Genomic DNA, 18,399 nt, shown 5'->3' with positions numbered 1-18,399 from the left:
TTCACATTAGAGCCCTCATCCCTCATCTTCACATTAGAGCCCTCCTCTTCACATTAGAGCCCTCATCCCTCCTCTTCACATTAGAGCCCTCCTCTTCACATTAGAGCCCTCTTCTTCACATTAGAGCCCTCATCCCTCCTCTTCACATTAGAGCCCTCATCCCTCATCTTCACATTAGAGTCCTCATCTTCACATTAGAGCCCTCCTCTTCACATTAGAGCCCTCATCCCTCATCTTCACATTAGAGCCCTCCTCTTCACATTAGAGCCCTCTTCTTCACATTAGAGCCCTCCTCTTCACATTAGAACCCTCCTCTTCACATTAGAACCCTCCTCTTCACATTAGAGCCTTCCTCCTCACATTAGAGCCCTCCTCTTCACATTAGAGCCCTCATCTTCACATTAGAGCCCTCATCCCTCCTCTTCACATTAGAGCCCTCCTCTTCACATTAGAGCCCTCTTCTTCACATTAGAGCCCTACACTTCACATTAGAGCCCTCCACTTCACATTAGAGCCCTCCTCCTCACATTATAGCCCTCATCCCTCCTCTTCACATTAGAGCCCTCATCTTCAGATTAGAGCCCTCCTCTTCACATTAGAGCCCTCATCCCTCACCTTCACATTAGAGCCCTCATCTTCACATTAGAGCCCTCCTCCTCACATTATAGCCCTCATCCCTCCTCTTCACATTAGAGCCCTCATCTTCAGATTAGAGCCCTCCTCTTCACATTAGAGCCCTCATCCCTCATCTTCACATTAGAGCCCTCACCTTCACATTAGAGCCCTCCTCTTCTCATTAGAGCCCTCCACTTCACATTAGAGCCCTCCACTTCACATTAGAGCCCTCCACTTCACATTAGAGCCTTCCTCCTCACATTAGAGCCCTCCACTTCACATTAGAGCCTTCCTCCTCACATTAGAGCCCTCCATTTCACATTAGAGCCCTGCTCCCTCCTTTTCACATTAGAGCCATCCTCTTCAAAGTAGAGCTCTCATCTTCATAATAGAACCCTCCCCTTCACATTAGAGCCCTCATCTTCACATTAGAGTACCCCACTTCACATTAGAGTCACCCCATCATGCCAATGTCCTCCCCTCATACCAAAGCCATCCCACATATCAGTGTACCCCTATCAATTTACAGTCCCCCCTTCACATTGGATTCCACCCTCTTTACATTAGAGCCCCCCCCCCCCCCTCATGTCAGAGTCTCCCCTTCATATTAGAGTCCCCCTTAACATTCAAGTTCTTCACCACAACCGGCATTATGTTGGGGCCTGAAACTGAGCAGATCTAGACAGAAGCAGTACTTCTATCTTCTTCTGAATCCCAATCCTGGATCAACATCTGTTTCTATGGTGCGGGTGGGCTGGCTGCCAACACCAAAGCAATGAATGATGGGGTTCATCCTGGTCTGCTCCCCTGCACCATAGAAACAATATGAGGAGATGCTCTGGAAAGGGATAGAGCACATTACAGCCATGTCAACTCGGCATCACCAAGGCTGTGCCCTGACACTTACATCACTGGTCCCGGGGAGGCCTGACTGCAATCTGAGGAGGAAGGGGGGGGGGGGGCAGCACACAGATCTTTTTTAGAAACTGTTTTGCTGCTACTTTGAGCTGCACTATATCTGTATCTGCAACATTATTTAATACTTTAGCTGTATTTGGGCCCATGACCAGTTGGAAAGCTGCCATAGATATAACTCTTACCAGTCATGATGGCGCTGGACCCAAGGCTGGGCCCTTCTTGATTTATTGGAAACAACCACAACACATAAAAAGGAAATGACCAGAAATCATAACCACGTAGTACCAGTATGAAGGACATTACATTATACAAGCATCAAACATGACACTACCACCTAGTGGCAGAGCTATTAATATTGACATACTACATGAGAATGGTTGTTGCACCTATGTCTGTATAAACAGCATGCTAACACACAATCAATGCATTACATTAAACAAAATGTTACTATTTTAACCACTTTAAGACCAGGCTTTTTTTTGACACTTTTGTTTACATGTAAAAAACAGTATTTTTTGCAAGAAAATCACTTAGGACCACCGAACATTTTATATATATATACACACTGCTCAAAAAAACCCCATAAAGGAACACTTTTAATCAGAGTATAGCATCATGTCAATTGAACCCCTGGGATATTGATCTGGTCAGTTAAGTCTCAGAGGGGGTTTTTAATCAGTTTCAGCTGCTTTGGTATTAATGAAATGAATAGGTGCACTAGATGGGCAACAATGAGATGACCCCCAAAACAGGAATGGTTTTACGGGTGGAGGTCACTGACATTTTTTTCCCTACTCATCTTTTCTGACGGTGTTTCAATAGTTTTGCATTTGGCTAGGGTCAGTGTCACTACTGGTAGCATGAGGCATGGACCCTACATGGACCCTATAGAGGTTGCATAGACAGTCCAAGTCCTCCAGGATGCCATTACCAGAAGGTTTACTGTGTCTCCCAGCATGGTCTCAAGAGCATGGAGGAGATTCCAGGAGACAGGCAGTTACTCTAGGAGAGCTGGACAGGGCCCTAGAAGGTCCTTAACCCATCAGCAGGACCGGTATCTGCTCCTTTGTGCAAGGAGGAACAGGATGAGCACTGCCAGAGCCCTACAAAATGACCTCCAGCAGGACACTGGTGTGAATGTCTCTGACCAAACAATCAGAAACAGACTTCAAGAGGGTGGCCTGAGGGCCCAACGTCCTCTAGTGGGCCCTGTGCTCACTGCCCTGCACTGTGGAGCTCAAATGGTATTTACCATTGAAAACCAGAATTGGCAGGTCCGCCACTGGCTTTTCACAGATGAGAGCAGGTTCACCCTGAGCACATGTGACAGACGTGAAAGGGTCTGGAGAGGCTGTGGAGAACATGATGCTGCCTGTAACATCATTCAGCATGACCGGTTTGGTGGTGGGTCAGTGATGGTCTGGGGAGGCAAATCCATGGAGGGACGCACAGACCTCTACAGGCTAGACAATGGCACCCTGACTGCCAATAGGTATTGGGATGAAATCCTTTGACCCATTGTCAGACTCTACGCTGGTGCAATGGGTCCTGGGTTCCTCCTGGTGCACGACAATGCCCGGCCTCATGTGGTGAGAGTATGCAACCAGTTCCTAGAGGATGAAGGAATTGATACCATTGAATGGCCCTCACACTCGTCTGACCTAAATCCAATAGAACATCTCTGGGACATTATGTTTTGGTTCATCTTTGAATTCAGCCCTCTGTAGGGTGATCATTTTCATTTCCATCAAATGATGTGGAATCCTTTCGTTCCTAACACATTACCCAGTCCATACCAGTATAGATCCTAACACATTACCCAGTCCATACCAGTATAGATCCTAACACATTACCCAGTCCATACCAGTATAGATCCTAACACATTACCCAGTCCATACCAGTATAGATCCTAACACATTACCCAGTCCATACCAGTATAGATCCTAACACATTACCCAGTCCATACCAGTATAGATCCTAACACATTACCCAGTCCATACCAGTATAGATCCTAACACATTACCCAGTCCATACCAGTATAGATCCTAACACATTACCCAGTCCATACCAGTATAGATCCTAACACATTACCCAGTCCTTAACAGTATAGATTCTAACACATTATCTAGTCCTTACCAGTATAGATCCTAACACATTACCCCCAAACCAGTATAGATCCTAACACATTACCCAATCCATATCAGTATAGGTCCTAACACATTTCCCAATACATACCAGTATAGATCCTAACGCATTACCCAATCCATATCAGTATAGATATCCAGTGTGAGATTTTTTTCCCCATTGAGATCTGATGTCTAATTATTTTAGCAGTGTATTATATATATATATATTTTTTTTTTTTCAAAGAAGAGGTCCTAGAGAATAAATGGGGGGGGGGGGGGGGGGGGTTGCAATTTTCTTTTCATGTCACACGCTTTTTGCGCAGTGGTTTGTTAAACTAAACGCACTTTTTTTGTAAAAAATTTACTTTTTTTTTTTTAAATAGAAAAATATTCGTCCATATTAGAAAAAAAAAAAAAATAAGAAGAAGATTCGTTTTTTTTTTTTTTTTTTTATAAGCAGAAATCCTGGAGAATAAATTGGTGGGTGTTGCGATTTTTTGATGCCATACGGTTTTTGCGCAGCGTTTTTTTAAACGCAATTTTTTTTTTAAAAAATACACTTTTTTTTAAAATAGAAAAACATTCGTCCATATGAGAAAAAAAAAATTATTTTAATAATACGATTTTTTTTTTTTTATAAGCAGAAGTCCTGGAGAATAAATTGGTGGGTGTTGCAATTTTTTGATGTCACGTGCTTTTTGCGCAGCGGTTTGTTAAACGCAATTTTTTTCTAAAAAATACACTTTTTTTAAAATAGAAAAATATTTTATATATAAAAAAAATAATAATAATAATAATATTAGTTTTTGCCCAGTTCGCACAGAATGAATGTACATGCAAGGTAACTGGACGAATGGCTTTGCAAATGCTTTTATAAACAGAACCTATACACTGTTGTCACCATTGGAAAACCCGCCCTGAGAAATGGCATGTAGCCTTCGCTGGAATATATGGAGACAAGAAGTGGTTGCAAGCAAGCTGCAGGAGGTCAATTAAAATAAATAAAATAAAATAAAATAAAATAAAATAAAATAAATCAAATCAAATCAAATCAAATAAAACAAAACAAAAACAAAAACAAAACAAAACAAAATAAAATATAATAAAAAAATAAAACAAAATTAAATATAATAAAATAAATAAAATAAAATAAATAAATAAGATGAAAATAGAATTTTATTCTATGATATACAGTGCACAGAGCAAACCAAATGCCATTGGGGGTAGGGATTACATTTACTTTAGTAGCTGTATCTCTGCCAGACTCACCTTCTAGAACACGAAGAGATTGCGATGCTTCATGCTCAGAGGAGGAGTCATTATTGTCTGGGGACTTTTTTTGAGGCTTTGAAAACTGGACAGATGAAAAATATCTGTTATGGTTTGATTTGGCAGAATTGCTCTGGTTTCCTCCAGTCTTCTGGTATCCTGCAGAAGAAATGTAATGGAAAGTGTGAGGGTGAACTAGAGACTTTTTTTTAACAACATTTTTTTTTAACTAATTGAACTCTGGAAGATTTTCCCCCTATCATGACCAGGGCTTCTTTTGCTATTCAGCACTGCGCTTCTTTAACCGCTGGCCGCCCACCCGCCACATATATACTGCAGCAGGCTGGCTCAGCTGCGTGAATCGCCGTATCTGTACGGCGATCCGCGGGAGCGATCCTGGGGGGGGGCGCGCATGTGCCCCCATTAGCCATCAGGGAAGCTGATTCATGGAGGGGGCGGCGGCCGCGACTCCCGCCGGGCACCCGCAAATCGCTCTCCGTGAAGAGAGAACGGCGGTCAGCTGTTATAAACGCAGCAGACCGTTGTTCTCTCAGGAATCAATGCAAAGCTCCACCTATTTAGGAACACAGGTCTCTGTGTTAATTCCACAAGCCCACCCCCTCACAATTAGAAAGCACCCCCTAGGCTCACACTTAACCCTTTGAGCACCCCTGAGTTAACTTCCCTGCCAGTGTTATTATTACAGTAAAAGTGCATATTTTTAGCACTGATTACTGTAGTAATGTCACTGGTACCCCCCAAAAATGTCAGTTAGGGATCCGATCTGTCCGCAATGTCGCAGTCCCGCTAAAAATCGCAGATCGCCGCCATTACTAGTAAAAAATAAATAAACAAAAAAATAATTACATTTTTCCCCTAGTTTGTAGACGTGATAACTTTTGTGCAAACCAATCAAAATCCGCTTATTGGGATTTTTTTTTTTAAACAAAAATATGTAGCAGAAAACAAATTGGCTTAAAAGGATGAAAAAATTAGGTTTTTAATTTTTTTTTCTTATGAGAATGTTATATAGCAGAATGTGAAAAATATTGTTTTTTTCTTTTTCAGAATTGTCGCTCTTTTTTTGTTTATAGCGCAAAAAATTAAAATCGCACAGGTGATCAAATACCACCAAAAGAAATCTCTATTAGTGGGAAAAAAAGAACATCAATTCTGTTTGGATGCAGCGTATGTAATAAAAATGACAGAAATCTTTCCCCTAGTTTGTAGACGCGATAACTTTTGCACAAACCAATCAAAATAAGCTTATTCCGTTTTCTTTTTTTTCTACCAAAAATATGTAGCAGAATGCAAATTGGCCTAAAATGATGAAAAGATTAGATGATTTTTACATTTTATTTTTTGGGAATGTTATATAGCAGAAAGTGAAAAGTATATATATTTTTTTTTTCAGAATTGGCACTGTTTTTTGTTTATAGCACAAAAAAAAAAAAAAAAAAAAAAATTGCAGAGGTGATCAAATACCACCAAAAGAAAGTTCTATTTGTGGGGAAAAAAAGGAAATCAATTTTTTTTTCCCAAAAAGCTTTATTGAATAAAGTACACATTAGAGAAGGGATCAATTTTATTTGGGTACAGCGTCACACGACCGCGCAATTGTCGGTTAAAATAACGCAGTGCCAAATCTTAAAATATGGCCTGGTCATTAAGGGGGTAAAACCTTTTTCGGTCCAGAAGTTTTTAACTGGTAATTGCGCAGTCATGCAATGCTGTACCCAAATTCAATTTATATAATTTTTTTTACACAATGGTGGTATTTGATCACCTCTGCATTTTTTTTTTTTTTTTTGCTGTATAAAACAAAAAAAGACCAAAAATCATGAACCCCCCCCCCCCCCCCAATATTCTCTACTTTCTGGTATAAAACATATCCAATAAAATCTAATTTCCTTATAAATTTTGGTCAAAATATATTCTGCTACATTTCTTTGGTTAAAAAAAAAAAAAAAAAAACAATAAGAGAATATTGATTGGTTTGTGTGAAAGTTATAGTGTCTACAAACTGAGGTGTATATACTGGAATTTACGCAGCTATAGACGCTATACTGGTAGTGGCGGTGATCAGCGACTTATAGTGGGACTATGATAGTGCGGCGGACAATCTGGCACTAACAGACACTATCTGGGAGGGTCACTAACTGATACTGACACTAATACAGTGATCAGTGATAATACTATACACTGTCACTGTACTAATGACACTGGCTGGGAAGAAGTTAACATTTAGAGGCGATCAAAGGGTTAACTGTGTGCCTAATAGGTGTAATTTATGCTGCTTTTACTTTTTTGATCTGACTGTTTTTTTTCCCCCTCTCTTTTCAGGGAGAAGAAACAGCCAGATCACTTTTCCCATCCACTTGACCTCCGAAATATTTACCCCCCTTAATGACCAGGCCAATCTTTTGCAATTCGGCACTGCGTTACTTTAATTGACAATTGCGCGGCCGTGCGACGCTGTACCCAAATAAAATTGACGTCCTTTTTTTCCCACAAATAGAGCTTTCTTTTGGTGGTATTTGATCACCTCTGCGATTTTTATTTTTTGCGCTATAAACAAAAAATTATATAAATTTAATTTGGGTACAGCATGACCGCGCAATTACCAGTTAACCACTTCTTTACTGGAAGGTTTTACCCCCCTTAGTGACCAGGCAATTTTTTTACGATTCGGCACTGCGTTACATTAACGGACAATTGCGCGGTCGTGCGACGCTGTACCCAAATAAAATTGATGTCTTTTTTTTCCCCCACAAACAGAGCTTTCTTTTGGTGGTATTTGATCACCTGTGTGATTTTTATTTTTTGCGCTATAAACAAAAAAATAGCGACAATTCTAAAAAAAAAAAAAAAAAAAAAAAAAAAAAAAAAAAAAAAAAAAATATTTTTTTTATTTTTATTTTTTTACAAGTAATAGCGGCGATCTGCCCTTTTTAGTGGGACTGCGACATTGCGACAGACAGATCGGACCCCTAACTGACATTTTTGACACTTTTGGGGGGACCAGGGACATTACTACAGTAATTAGTGCTAAACATATGCACTGTCACTGTACTAATGACGCTGGCAGGGAAGGAGTTAACACCAGGGGCAATCAAAGGGTTAAATGTGTACCTAGGGGAGTGATTCTAACTGTGGGGGGGCGTGGCTTGTGAAATGATCATAGAGACCTGTGTTCCTATATAGAAGGATCACAGGAGCTCTGTGATCATTCCAGGGAGAAGAACGGTCAGCTATGTTTACAACAGCCGACCGTCCTTCTCTCTCAACGGGGAGCGGTCGCGGGTGCACTGCGGCAATCGCAGCCGCCGGCCCCGTGCATCAGCATCCCTGCTGCCTAGTGGGGGGGGGGGGGGGAGTGCGTCGCGGGCGGCGTGCGCTCGCTTACAGCAATATGCGCGCAACCGACGTCGGTTCGTAAAACGGCGGCAGGCGGTCCAGGAACTGGTTAACTAAAAGCTATTCATTACATTACACACACATTTATATATATATATATATATATATATATACTGTATATACTGTTTGTATGTATTTTTATTGTAATAATAAAGAAGTTGACTGTACTTACGTTTACAAAGGTAGAAAGCAAATGTAACGCTGGCCATCGACAGAAGAGCAGTTAAAATAATAGAAGTAATAATAATCAAAAAATGAACTCTTACAGGCTCTGTAAAATAAACCAGAAAAGGATATTGGTGTTAGACCTCACAGACTGTCATAGTGTACTCACTGTATACTACTAATAATACAAGACCTTGTGACACGAGCGGCCAATCACATCACAGACCTCACATCAAGGACTTTGGGGGTGTCTGGAATTATGGGACGGTATCCCTTTATTGATGCCATGTATATATGGTCTATGTAATAACTTGTCTATTGCATTATTTGACAGCTGCAAAGTTATAAAAACTGAAAAAAAAATAAAATAAATGGATCCTGAGGAAGCCCTTATCGGACGAAACGCGTTGATCCACCTGCTCTTTGTTTCTTTCATTCCATGTTGGAATGGATTAGACATGTACAGTTCGTTTTGTTCTGAATCAAAATTCTGACACATTTTTCGTTGTTCCGAAATTCATATTTATCCATATTTCCAAATTACAATAGTAGCGAATTTAAACGTATCCGAAATAATAAAAAAAAATTCAGATGGAATTCCAATTTGTATCAAATTTAAATAGTTTTTAAATTTCATTTTAAAATTAATTTAAATGAAAGTTCCATTCAAATTCAAATTTCTGAATAGAATAAAATAGAAAATAAAGGAACATAATAAAAAAAAATTATAGAAAATAAAGGAATAGAATAAAAAATAATAGAATAGAATAGGGTAAAAACAAAACAGAATACAAAATAAAGAAAGTTAAATAAATAGAAAAAAAAAAGAATAGAAAATAAAAAGGAAGAGAATAAAAAAATAATATAAAAGAATAGGGTAAAAACCAAATAGAATACAAAATAAAAGAAAGTTAAATAAATAATAGAAAAAAAAAACAAAAGAATAGAAAAAAAAGGAATAGAAAAGAATAGAATAAAATAGAAAAAATAATAGAATGAATACTATAAAATAGAAAGAATATAACCATCTTATGAAATTAGAATTTTAAATAGAATACATTTGAATTGATTAGACATGTATGGTTCGTTTTGGTTTGAATCAAAATTCGGACACATTTTTCATTGTTCCGAAATTCATATGTATCTAAATTTCCAAATTGTAAAGCGCTGCGCAAACTGTCGGCGCTATATAAATCCTGTATAACAATAAATAATAATAAATTACAATATTTAAAACTAATCCGAAATAATAAAAAAAATGTCAAATGGAGTTCCAATTTAAATCAAATTTAGTTCCATTCAAATTAAAATTTCTGAATAGAATAAAATAGAAAATAAAGGAATAGAATAAAAAAGAATAGAAAATAAAGGAATAGAATAAAAAATAATATAATAGAATAGGGTAAAAACAAAACAGAATACAAAATAAAAGAAAGTTAAATAAATAGAAAAAAAAAAGAATAGAAAATAAAGGAAGAGAATAAAAAAATAATATTATAGAATAGGGTAAAAACAGAACAGAATACAAAATAAAAGAAATTTAAATAAATAATAGAAAAAAAACAAAAGAAAAAAAAGGAATAGAAAAGAATAGAATAAGATAGAAAAAAGAAGAGAATAAATACAATAAAATAGAAAGAATATAACCATCTTCTGAAATTCAAATTTTAAATAGAATAAATTTGAATTCAAATAGAAAAGAATAGAATAGATTTGAAAAAACGATACAATAGAATAAAACAGAAAGATAATAATCTTCCAAAATTCGAATTTCGAATAAAATAAATTTGGATTAGAATGGAATAAATTTGAATTTGAATAGAATAGAAGAGAATAGAACAGAAAAAACAATAGAATAAAATAAAAAGAATATAACCATCTCCGGGAGAAGAACCGGAGAGGGAGAAGAACCGGAGAGGGAAGAAGAACCGGAGAGGGGAGAAGAACCAGAGAGGGGAGAAGAACCGGAGAGGGGAGAAGAACCGGAGAGGGGAGAAGAACCGGAGGGGAGAGAAGAACCGGAGAGGGAAGAAGAACCGAAGAGGGGAGAAGAACCAGAGAGGGGAGAAGAAACAGAGAGGGGAGAAGAACCGGAGAGGGGAGAAGAACCGGAGAGGGGAGAAAAACCGGAGGGGAGAGAAGAACCGGAGAGGGAAGAAGAACCCGAGGGGAGAGAAGAACCGGAGAGGGAAGAAGAACCGGAGGGGGGAGAAAATCCGGAGAGGGAGAAGAACCAGAGAGGGAAGAAGAACCGGAGAGGGAAGAAGAACCAGAGAGGGAAGAAGAACCGGAGAGGGAAGAAGAACCGGAGAGGGGAGAAGAACCGGAGAGGGGAGAAGAACCGGAGAGGGGAGAAGAACCGGAGAGGGGAGAAAAACCGTAGAGGGAAGAAGAAATGAAGAGGGGAGAAGAACTGGAGAGGGAAGAAGAACCGGAGGGGGTAGAAGAATGGGAGAGGGTAGAAGAACTGGAGGGGGGAGAAGAACCGGAGAGGGAAGAGGAAATGGAGAGGGGAGAAGAACCGGAGAGGGAAGAAGAAACGGAGAGGGAGGAGGAAACGGAGAGGGGAGAAGAAACGGAGAGGGGAGAAGAACCGGAGAGGGAAGAAGAAACGGAGAGGGAAGAAGAAACGGAGAGGGAAGTGGAACTGGAGGGGGGAGCAGAACCGGAGAGGGGAGAAGAACCGGAGAGGGGAGAAGAACCAGAGAGGGGAGAAGAACCAGAGAGGGGAGAAGAACCGGAGGGGAGAGAAGAACCGGAGGGGGGAGAAGAACCGGAGAGGGGAGAAGAACCAGAGAGGGGAGAAGAACCGGAGGGGAAAACAGAAACTGAGAGGGAAGAAGAAACGGAGAGGGAAGAACCGGAGAGGGAAGAAGAATCGGAGGGGGGAGAAGAACCGCAGGGGGGGGGGGGAGAAGAACTGGAGTGGGGAGAAGAACCGGAGGGAGAAGACATCACCAGAGAAAGAAGAAATACGGAGCTACATTTTTTATAAAGGATTTGTCAAAAACCTGCATACTGTATTTATTTATTTTTGACACTTTTTTTGGGTGAATGAGTAGGGGTACAATGCACCCCATACTCTTTCACATGGGTGGTGGGACCTGGGAGTCCCCTTGTTAAAGGGGGCTTCCAGATTTCGATAAGCCCCCACAATCACCGTCCAGGGATGTCGGGAAGAGGCCCTTGTCCCCATCAACATGGAGGCAAGGTGCTTTGGGGTGAGGGGTGCAGAGCCCCCTCCTGCCCCAAAGCACCTACCCCCATGTTGAGGGCTTGTGGCCTGGTATGGTCCTGAGGGGGTGCTCACTTGCCCCCCCCTTTCCTGACCTTCCGGGCTGCATGTTTGGATAAGGGTCTGGTATTGATTATGGGGGGGGGAGGACCCAAGCCCATGCCATTTTTTTTTTTTGTTGGCATGGGGGTCCCCCTCAAAATCCATACCAGACCCTTAGTATGGACTTGGGGGGGGACCCCATGCCGTTTTAATTGTTTTAGTTTACGTGGGGTTCTCAAGATTGATGTCGGATCAAAGTTGGATCCCATTCGTTGAAGTTGCACAGAAATCGGACATGAAGTCGTAGGGCAAAGTCGGATCGGAAGCCGTCCAACTTCCATGTCGGAGCAGTGTGAACCCGGGCTAAAATCTGGAAGCCGATTGCTTACTTTGTAGGGTTCGAAATTGAGTTGGCCCACCCTTTGAAGTTATAACAGCTTCAACTCTTCTGGGAAGGATGTCCACAAGGTTTAGGAGTGTGTCTATGGGAATGTTTGACCGTTCTTCCAGAAGCGCATTTGTGAGGTCAGGCGCTGATGTGGATGAGAAGGCCCGGCTTGCAGTCTCCACTCTAATTCATCCCCAATGTGTTCTATCGGTTGAGGCCAGTCAAGTTCCTCCACCCCAAACTCGCTCATCCATGTCTTTATGGACCTTGCTTTGTGCACTGGTCCAAATCATTTGGTGGAGGGGGGATTATGGTGTGGGGTTGTTTTTCAGGGGTGAGGCTTGGCCCCTTAGTTCCAGTGAAGGAAACTCTTAAGGCATCAGCATACCAAGACATTTTGTACAATTTCATGCCCCCAACTTTGTGGGAAGAGGTTGGGGATGGCCCCTTCCTGTTCCAACATGACTGCACACCAGTGCACAAAGCAAGGTCCTTAAAGACATGGATGAGTGAGTTTGGAGTGGAGGAACTTCACTGGCCTGCACAGAGTCCTGACCTCAACCCGATAGAACACTTTTGGGATGAAGTAAAGCGTAGACTACGAGCCAGGCCTTCTAGTCCAACATCAGTGCCTGACCTCACAAATGCGCTTCTGGGAGAATGGTTAAACATTCCCATAGACACTCCTAAACCTTGTGGACGGCCTTCCCAGAAGAGTTGAAGCTGTTAGAGCTGCAAAGGGTGGGCCAACTCAATGTTGAACCCTACGGAATAAGACTGGGATGCCATTACAGTTCTTGTGCGTGTAAAGGAAGGCGTCCCAATACTTTTGGTAACATAGTGTTTGTGTGTGTGTGTATATATATATATATATATATACACACACACACACATACAGTGCCTTGAAAAAGTATTCATACCCCTTGACATTTTCCACATTTTGCCATGTTACAACCAAAAACGTAAATGTATTTTATTGGGATTTTATGTGATAGGCCGACACAAAGTGGCCATAATAGTGAAGTGAAAGGAAAATGATAAATGATACAAATAAATCTGTGAAAAGTGTGGCTGCATTTATAATCACCCCCCGGAGTCAATATTTTGTAGAACCACCTTTCTCTGCAATTACAGCTGCAAGTCTTTTTGGGGATGTCTCTACCAGCTTTGACATCTAGAGAGGGACATTTTCTGCCCATTCTTCTTTGCAGAATATCTCAAGCTCTGTCAGATTGGATGGAGAGCGTCTGTGAACAGCAATATTCACATCTTGCCACAGATTTTCAATGTGATTTAGGTCTGGACTGTGACTGGGCCATTCTAACACATGAATATGCTTTGATGTAAACCATTCGATTGTAGCTCTGGCTAAAAGTAAACCTTTTTTTTGTAGTGTTGGATGGAGTGTAGAGGGATTAGATCCCCGTCAGGCTTTTATTGCTGCCTGTGCCCCCTGTTCGTCCTTCCTATTTGTTCGGTTTATCATAAAAGAAAATCCCAAATTTTGGGTTGACATCAGACCACCAATAGAGGGAAAATCTTTCAATGGAGACATTAGATCGGTGTCCGATATGGGAGATTTCTGTCCACTTCCTGTCTCATAGCCAAAACAGGAAGTGAGAAGGAATCCCTCCAAAAGGATTCACTTTGGATGATTTTCTTCTCACTTCCTGTTTTGGCTATGAGACAGGAAGTGAACAGAAATCTTCCCAATGGGACACAGATGGCAAAAAACAAACAGGGGTTCTAACCCTCCCCTACTCTATCCAAAGAGAAATCAATTTTTTACCTATAGTTACACTTTAACCACTTCCTGCAAACCAATGTATCTGTACCTGCACCTGAACCTGCACCTGTCCTTGTACCTGTACCTGCCCCTTTACTTGCACCTGTACCTGCATCTGTCCCTGTACTTGCACCCGTACATGTACCTGCATCTGTCCCTGTACTTGCACCTGTTCCTGTACTTACACCTGTACCTGCATCTGTACTTGCACCTGTACCTGTACTTGCACCTGCACTTGTACCTGTACATGTAGCTGCATCTGTGCTTGCACCTGTACCTGTACTTGCACCTGTTCCTGCACCTATACATGTACCTGCATCTGTACTTGCACCTTTACCTGTACTTGCCCCTGTTCCTGCACTTGAATATGTACCTGCATCTGTACTTGCACCTGTACCTGTACTTGCACCTGTTCCTGCACCTGAATATGTACCTGCATCTGTACTTGCACCTGCACTTACACCTGCATCTGTCCCTGTACTTGCACCTGAACCTGCATCTGTACTTGCACCTTTACCTGCCACTGTACTTGCACCTGTATCTGCATCTGTCCCTGTACTTGCACCTGTACCTGTACTTGCACCTGTACCTGCATCTGTCCCTGTACTTGCACCTGTACCTGTACTTACACCTGTACCTGCATCTGTACTTGCACCTGTACCTGTACTTGCACCTGCACTTGTACCTGTATATGTAGCTGCATCTGTGCTTGCACCTGTACCTGTACTTGCACCTATTCCTGAACCTATACATGTACCTGCATCTGTACTTGCACCTTTACCTGTACTTGCCCCTGTTCCTGCACTTGAATATGTACCTGCATCTGTACTTGCACCTGTACCTGTACTTGCACCTGTTCCTGCACCTGAATATGTACCTGCATCTGTACTTGCATCTGCACTTACACCTGCATCTGTCCCTGTACTTGCACCTGAACCTGCATCTGTACTTGCACCTTTACCTGCCACTGTACTTGCACCTGTATCTGCATCTGTCCCTGTACTTGCACCTGTACCTGCACCTGTACCTGCATCTGTCCCTGTACTTGCACCTGTACCTGTACTTTCACCTTTACCTGCCCCTGTACCTGCATCTGTCCCTGTACTTGCACCTGTACATGTACCTGCATCTGTACTTGCACCTGTAACTGCATCTGTCCCTGTACCTTTATCTGTACTTGCACCCGTACCTGTACTTGCACCTGTACCTGCATCTGTACTTGCACCTGTACCTGCATCTGTACTTGCACCTGTACCTGCCCCTGTACTTGCACCTGTACTTGCCCCTGTACTTGCACCTGTACCTGTACTTGCACCTCTACCTGTACCTGCATCTGTCCCTGTACATGCACCTGTACCTGTACTTGCAACTGTACATGTACCTTCATCTCTACTTGCACCTGTACCTGCACCTGTACTTGAACCTGTACTTGCAGCTGTACCTGCACCTGTACTGAGACAGAATATCAACCAAAAATCCAGAAAAAGACACATGATACAAATGTTATAACTGGAGATGAAGTTCAGTGAGTAAAATAAGTATTTGATCCTCTACCAACCAACAATAATTCTGACTCCCACAGACTGCCTACAGTATGTGCCCATGTGGTACACAGAATAATCCTCTCAATGTAAGAAGGTGCTTCTAATGACAACTCGTTATATGTATAAAAGTCACCTGTCCACAGAATCTCTTTCTTCCATTCAAACCTCACCATCATGGGCAAGACCAAAGAGCTGTCAAAGGACATCAGGGACAAGAATGTAGACCTGCAACTGGAATGGGCTATAAGACCATAGCCAAGAAGCTTGGTGAGAAGGAGACAACTGTTGGAGCAATTATTTGCAAATGGAAGAAATACAAAATAACCATCAATTGCCCTCGATCTGGAGCTCCATGCAAGATTTAGCCTCATGGAGTAAGGATGATCATGAGAAAAAGGAGGGATCAGCCCAGACCTACACAGGAGGAGCTTGTGAATGATCTAAAGGCAGTTGGGACCACAGTCACCAAACAAACCATTGGCAACACAATACGGATCGAAATCCTGCAGGGCCGGCAAGGTCCCTCTCCTCAAGATGGCACACGTACAGGCCTGTCTGAAGTTTTCCAATGAACATCTAAATGATTCAGAAAAGGATTGGGAGAAAGTGCTGTGGTCAGATGAGACCAAAATTGAGCTTTTAGGCATTAACTCGACTCGCCGTGTTTGGAGGAAGTAAAATGCTGACTATGACCCTAAGAACACCATCCCTACAGTCAAGCATGGAGGAGGGAACATGATGCTTTGGGGCTGTTTCTCTGCTAAAGGACAAGGCTGACTTTGCTGCATTGAGGGGCCAATGGACAGGGGCCATGTATTGTAAAATCTTGGAGGAGAACCTTCTTCCCCCTGCCAGAACACTGAAGATGGGTCATGGATGGGTCTTCCAGCATGACAACGACCCATAACATACCGCCATGGCAACAAATGAGTGGTTCAAGAAGAAGCACATTAAGGTCATGGAGTGGCCTAGTCAGTCTCCAGACTTTAATCCTATAGAAAATTTATGGAGGGAGCTGAAACTTCGAGTTGCCAAGAGACAGCCAAGAAACCTTAAGGATTTAGAGAAGATCAGTAAAGAAGAGAGGACCAAAATCCCTCCTGAGATGTGTGCAAACCTGGTCACCAACTACAAGAAATGTCTGACCTCTGTGCTTGCCAACAAGGGTTTCTCCACCAACTACTAAGTCATGTTTTGCTTGGGGATCAAAGCAAAGTCTGACTTTGTCGCATTGAGGGGCCAATGGACGGGGCCATGTATTGTAAAATCTTGTATGAGAACCTTCTTCCCTTAGCCAGAACACTGAAGATGGGTCGTGGATGGGTCTTCCAACATGACAATGACCCAAATCATAGGGCCAAGGCAAGAAAAGAGTGGTTCAAGAAGAAGCATGAAGAGGTCTAGCCAGTCTCCAGACCTTAATCCTATAGAAAATGTATGGAGGGAGCTGAAACTTTGAGTTGTCAAACGACAGCCAAGAAACCTTAAGGATTTAGAGCAGATCTGTAAAGAAGAGTGAACCAAAATCCCTCCTGAGATGTGTGCAAACCTGGTCACCAACTACAAGAAACGTCTGACCTCTGTGCTTCCCAACAAGGGTTTCTCCACCAACTACTAAATCATGTTTTGCTTGGAGATCAAATACTTATTTTACTCACTGAACTGTAACTTAATTTATAAACATTTGTATCATGGGATTTTTGGTTGATAATCCGTCTCTATCATTAAAAATAGTCCTATGATAAAAATGATAGACCCTTCATTTCTTTGTAAGTGGGTGTTGGAGGCAACATGTAGTTTTACGTGTTCTGATATCAGATGTTCGTGGATGATTGAAGCCTGACCACACCTGGCCTGGAATGCAAATTGCCCAACAGGACATTCCTGACAAGGAGTCATAAATGGGAATTCATATCCTCACAGGATGTTCTCGCATAGGCCTCCTGCTGTGAGGTATGGGTGTAGAGGAGCCTTAAATAAGACCTCCTGGGGAGGTTATACCAACTTCAAAGGCCAGCTGTTACTAAAAGATGACCCAGGTCAAAAACAGTGATTTGTTGACAGATGGCACCCCTAGTGGAAGAATATAATCTGCCTTTTGGGAAAGATGAGATATTTCCTGTTGAGAAGGAAGGGTGGCATATGAACTGTCATTGGACAAGAAGACAGTGGGTGTTTATGTGGGTGGTGTCTGAGTGGACTTTTGTAAGAATTGCCAGCTAGAATTCTGTCTCTTTGCTGCTGGCTCTTTGCTGTGGGCCATCATGGCTCTTGGGCTACTCTCTTTCTCCTTCCTGTGTGCTTGAGACCAGCTGAAAGATATTGAATCCCGAGGACGAATATGTAACGTATTATCTGTAATTGTTTTGTCTTATATGCTCTGTAATATTCCTTTAGTGTTTTATGTTAGCATTTCTATTTTCTTTATAATAAATTAGATCCTTGTTTATTTAAAGCGGAGTTCCAGGCACAGAAAATTTTTTTCAGTGAACATACCCCTGGGACAGTCAGGGCTAGTACATTCCACAATGGCTAGCCTCTGATCTGTCCCGGTTCGCACTTACCTGCAAGATGAAATACTCACTTATAAAATTTCTTCCACAGCGTTGCCATCTCTCTTGTGGGCAGCTGAAGCCGGCGCGGTCCTCTTCTGCGTCTTCTTCCGCGTCCTCTTCTCCCAGAATGCGCCTGCACCGGCCCCTCTCGTCACTTCCGGTACGGCGCCGCATTCCTCCACAGCTTCTGGGCATACCCAGAAGCTGTTTAGCAGGGGAATGCGGCGTCGCCCTGGAAGTGACGAGCGGGGCCGGTGCTGTCGCATTGATTCCTGGGAGCGATGACGTTCAGCTCCCAGGAATCATCGCGAGACAGGAAGTGACGGCGGAGCCGCGGCG

General features: G+C 42.1%; 1 protein-coding gene across 1 annotated transcript in view; it reads right to left on the bottom strand.

Annotated features, from left to right (window-relative positions):
• Nucleotides 1–1,312: 1,312 nt before the first annotated feature.
• The window catches only part of LOC309547913 (uncharacterized protein), a gene marked incomplete at both ends in the record, with an annotated part of 47,288 nt that continues 30,201 nt past the window's right edge, over nt 1,313–18,399 (bottom strand). The window contains 3 exons of the mRNA XM_082247913.1: nt 1,313–1,422; nt 4,929–5,087; nt 8,518–8,616. Coding sequence (XP_082104039.1) covers nt 1,313–1,422; nt 4,929–5,087; nt 8,518–8,616 — 368 coding nt within the window. The remainder of the gene's footprint in view (nt 1,423–4,928; nt 5,088–8,517; nt 8,617–18,399) is intronic.

Source organism: Pelophylax lessonae, assembly GCF_965119305.1.
Source record: "Pelophylax lessonae genome assembly, chromosome: 2".
NCBI classification, from domain to species: Eukaryota; Metazoa; Chordata; class Amphibia; order Anura; family Ranidae; genus Pelophylax; species Pelophylax lessonae.
The sequence above is the reverse complement of the archived record's forward strand: the minus strand, read 5'-3'. Positions and strand labels throughout refer to the sequence as shown.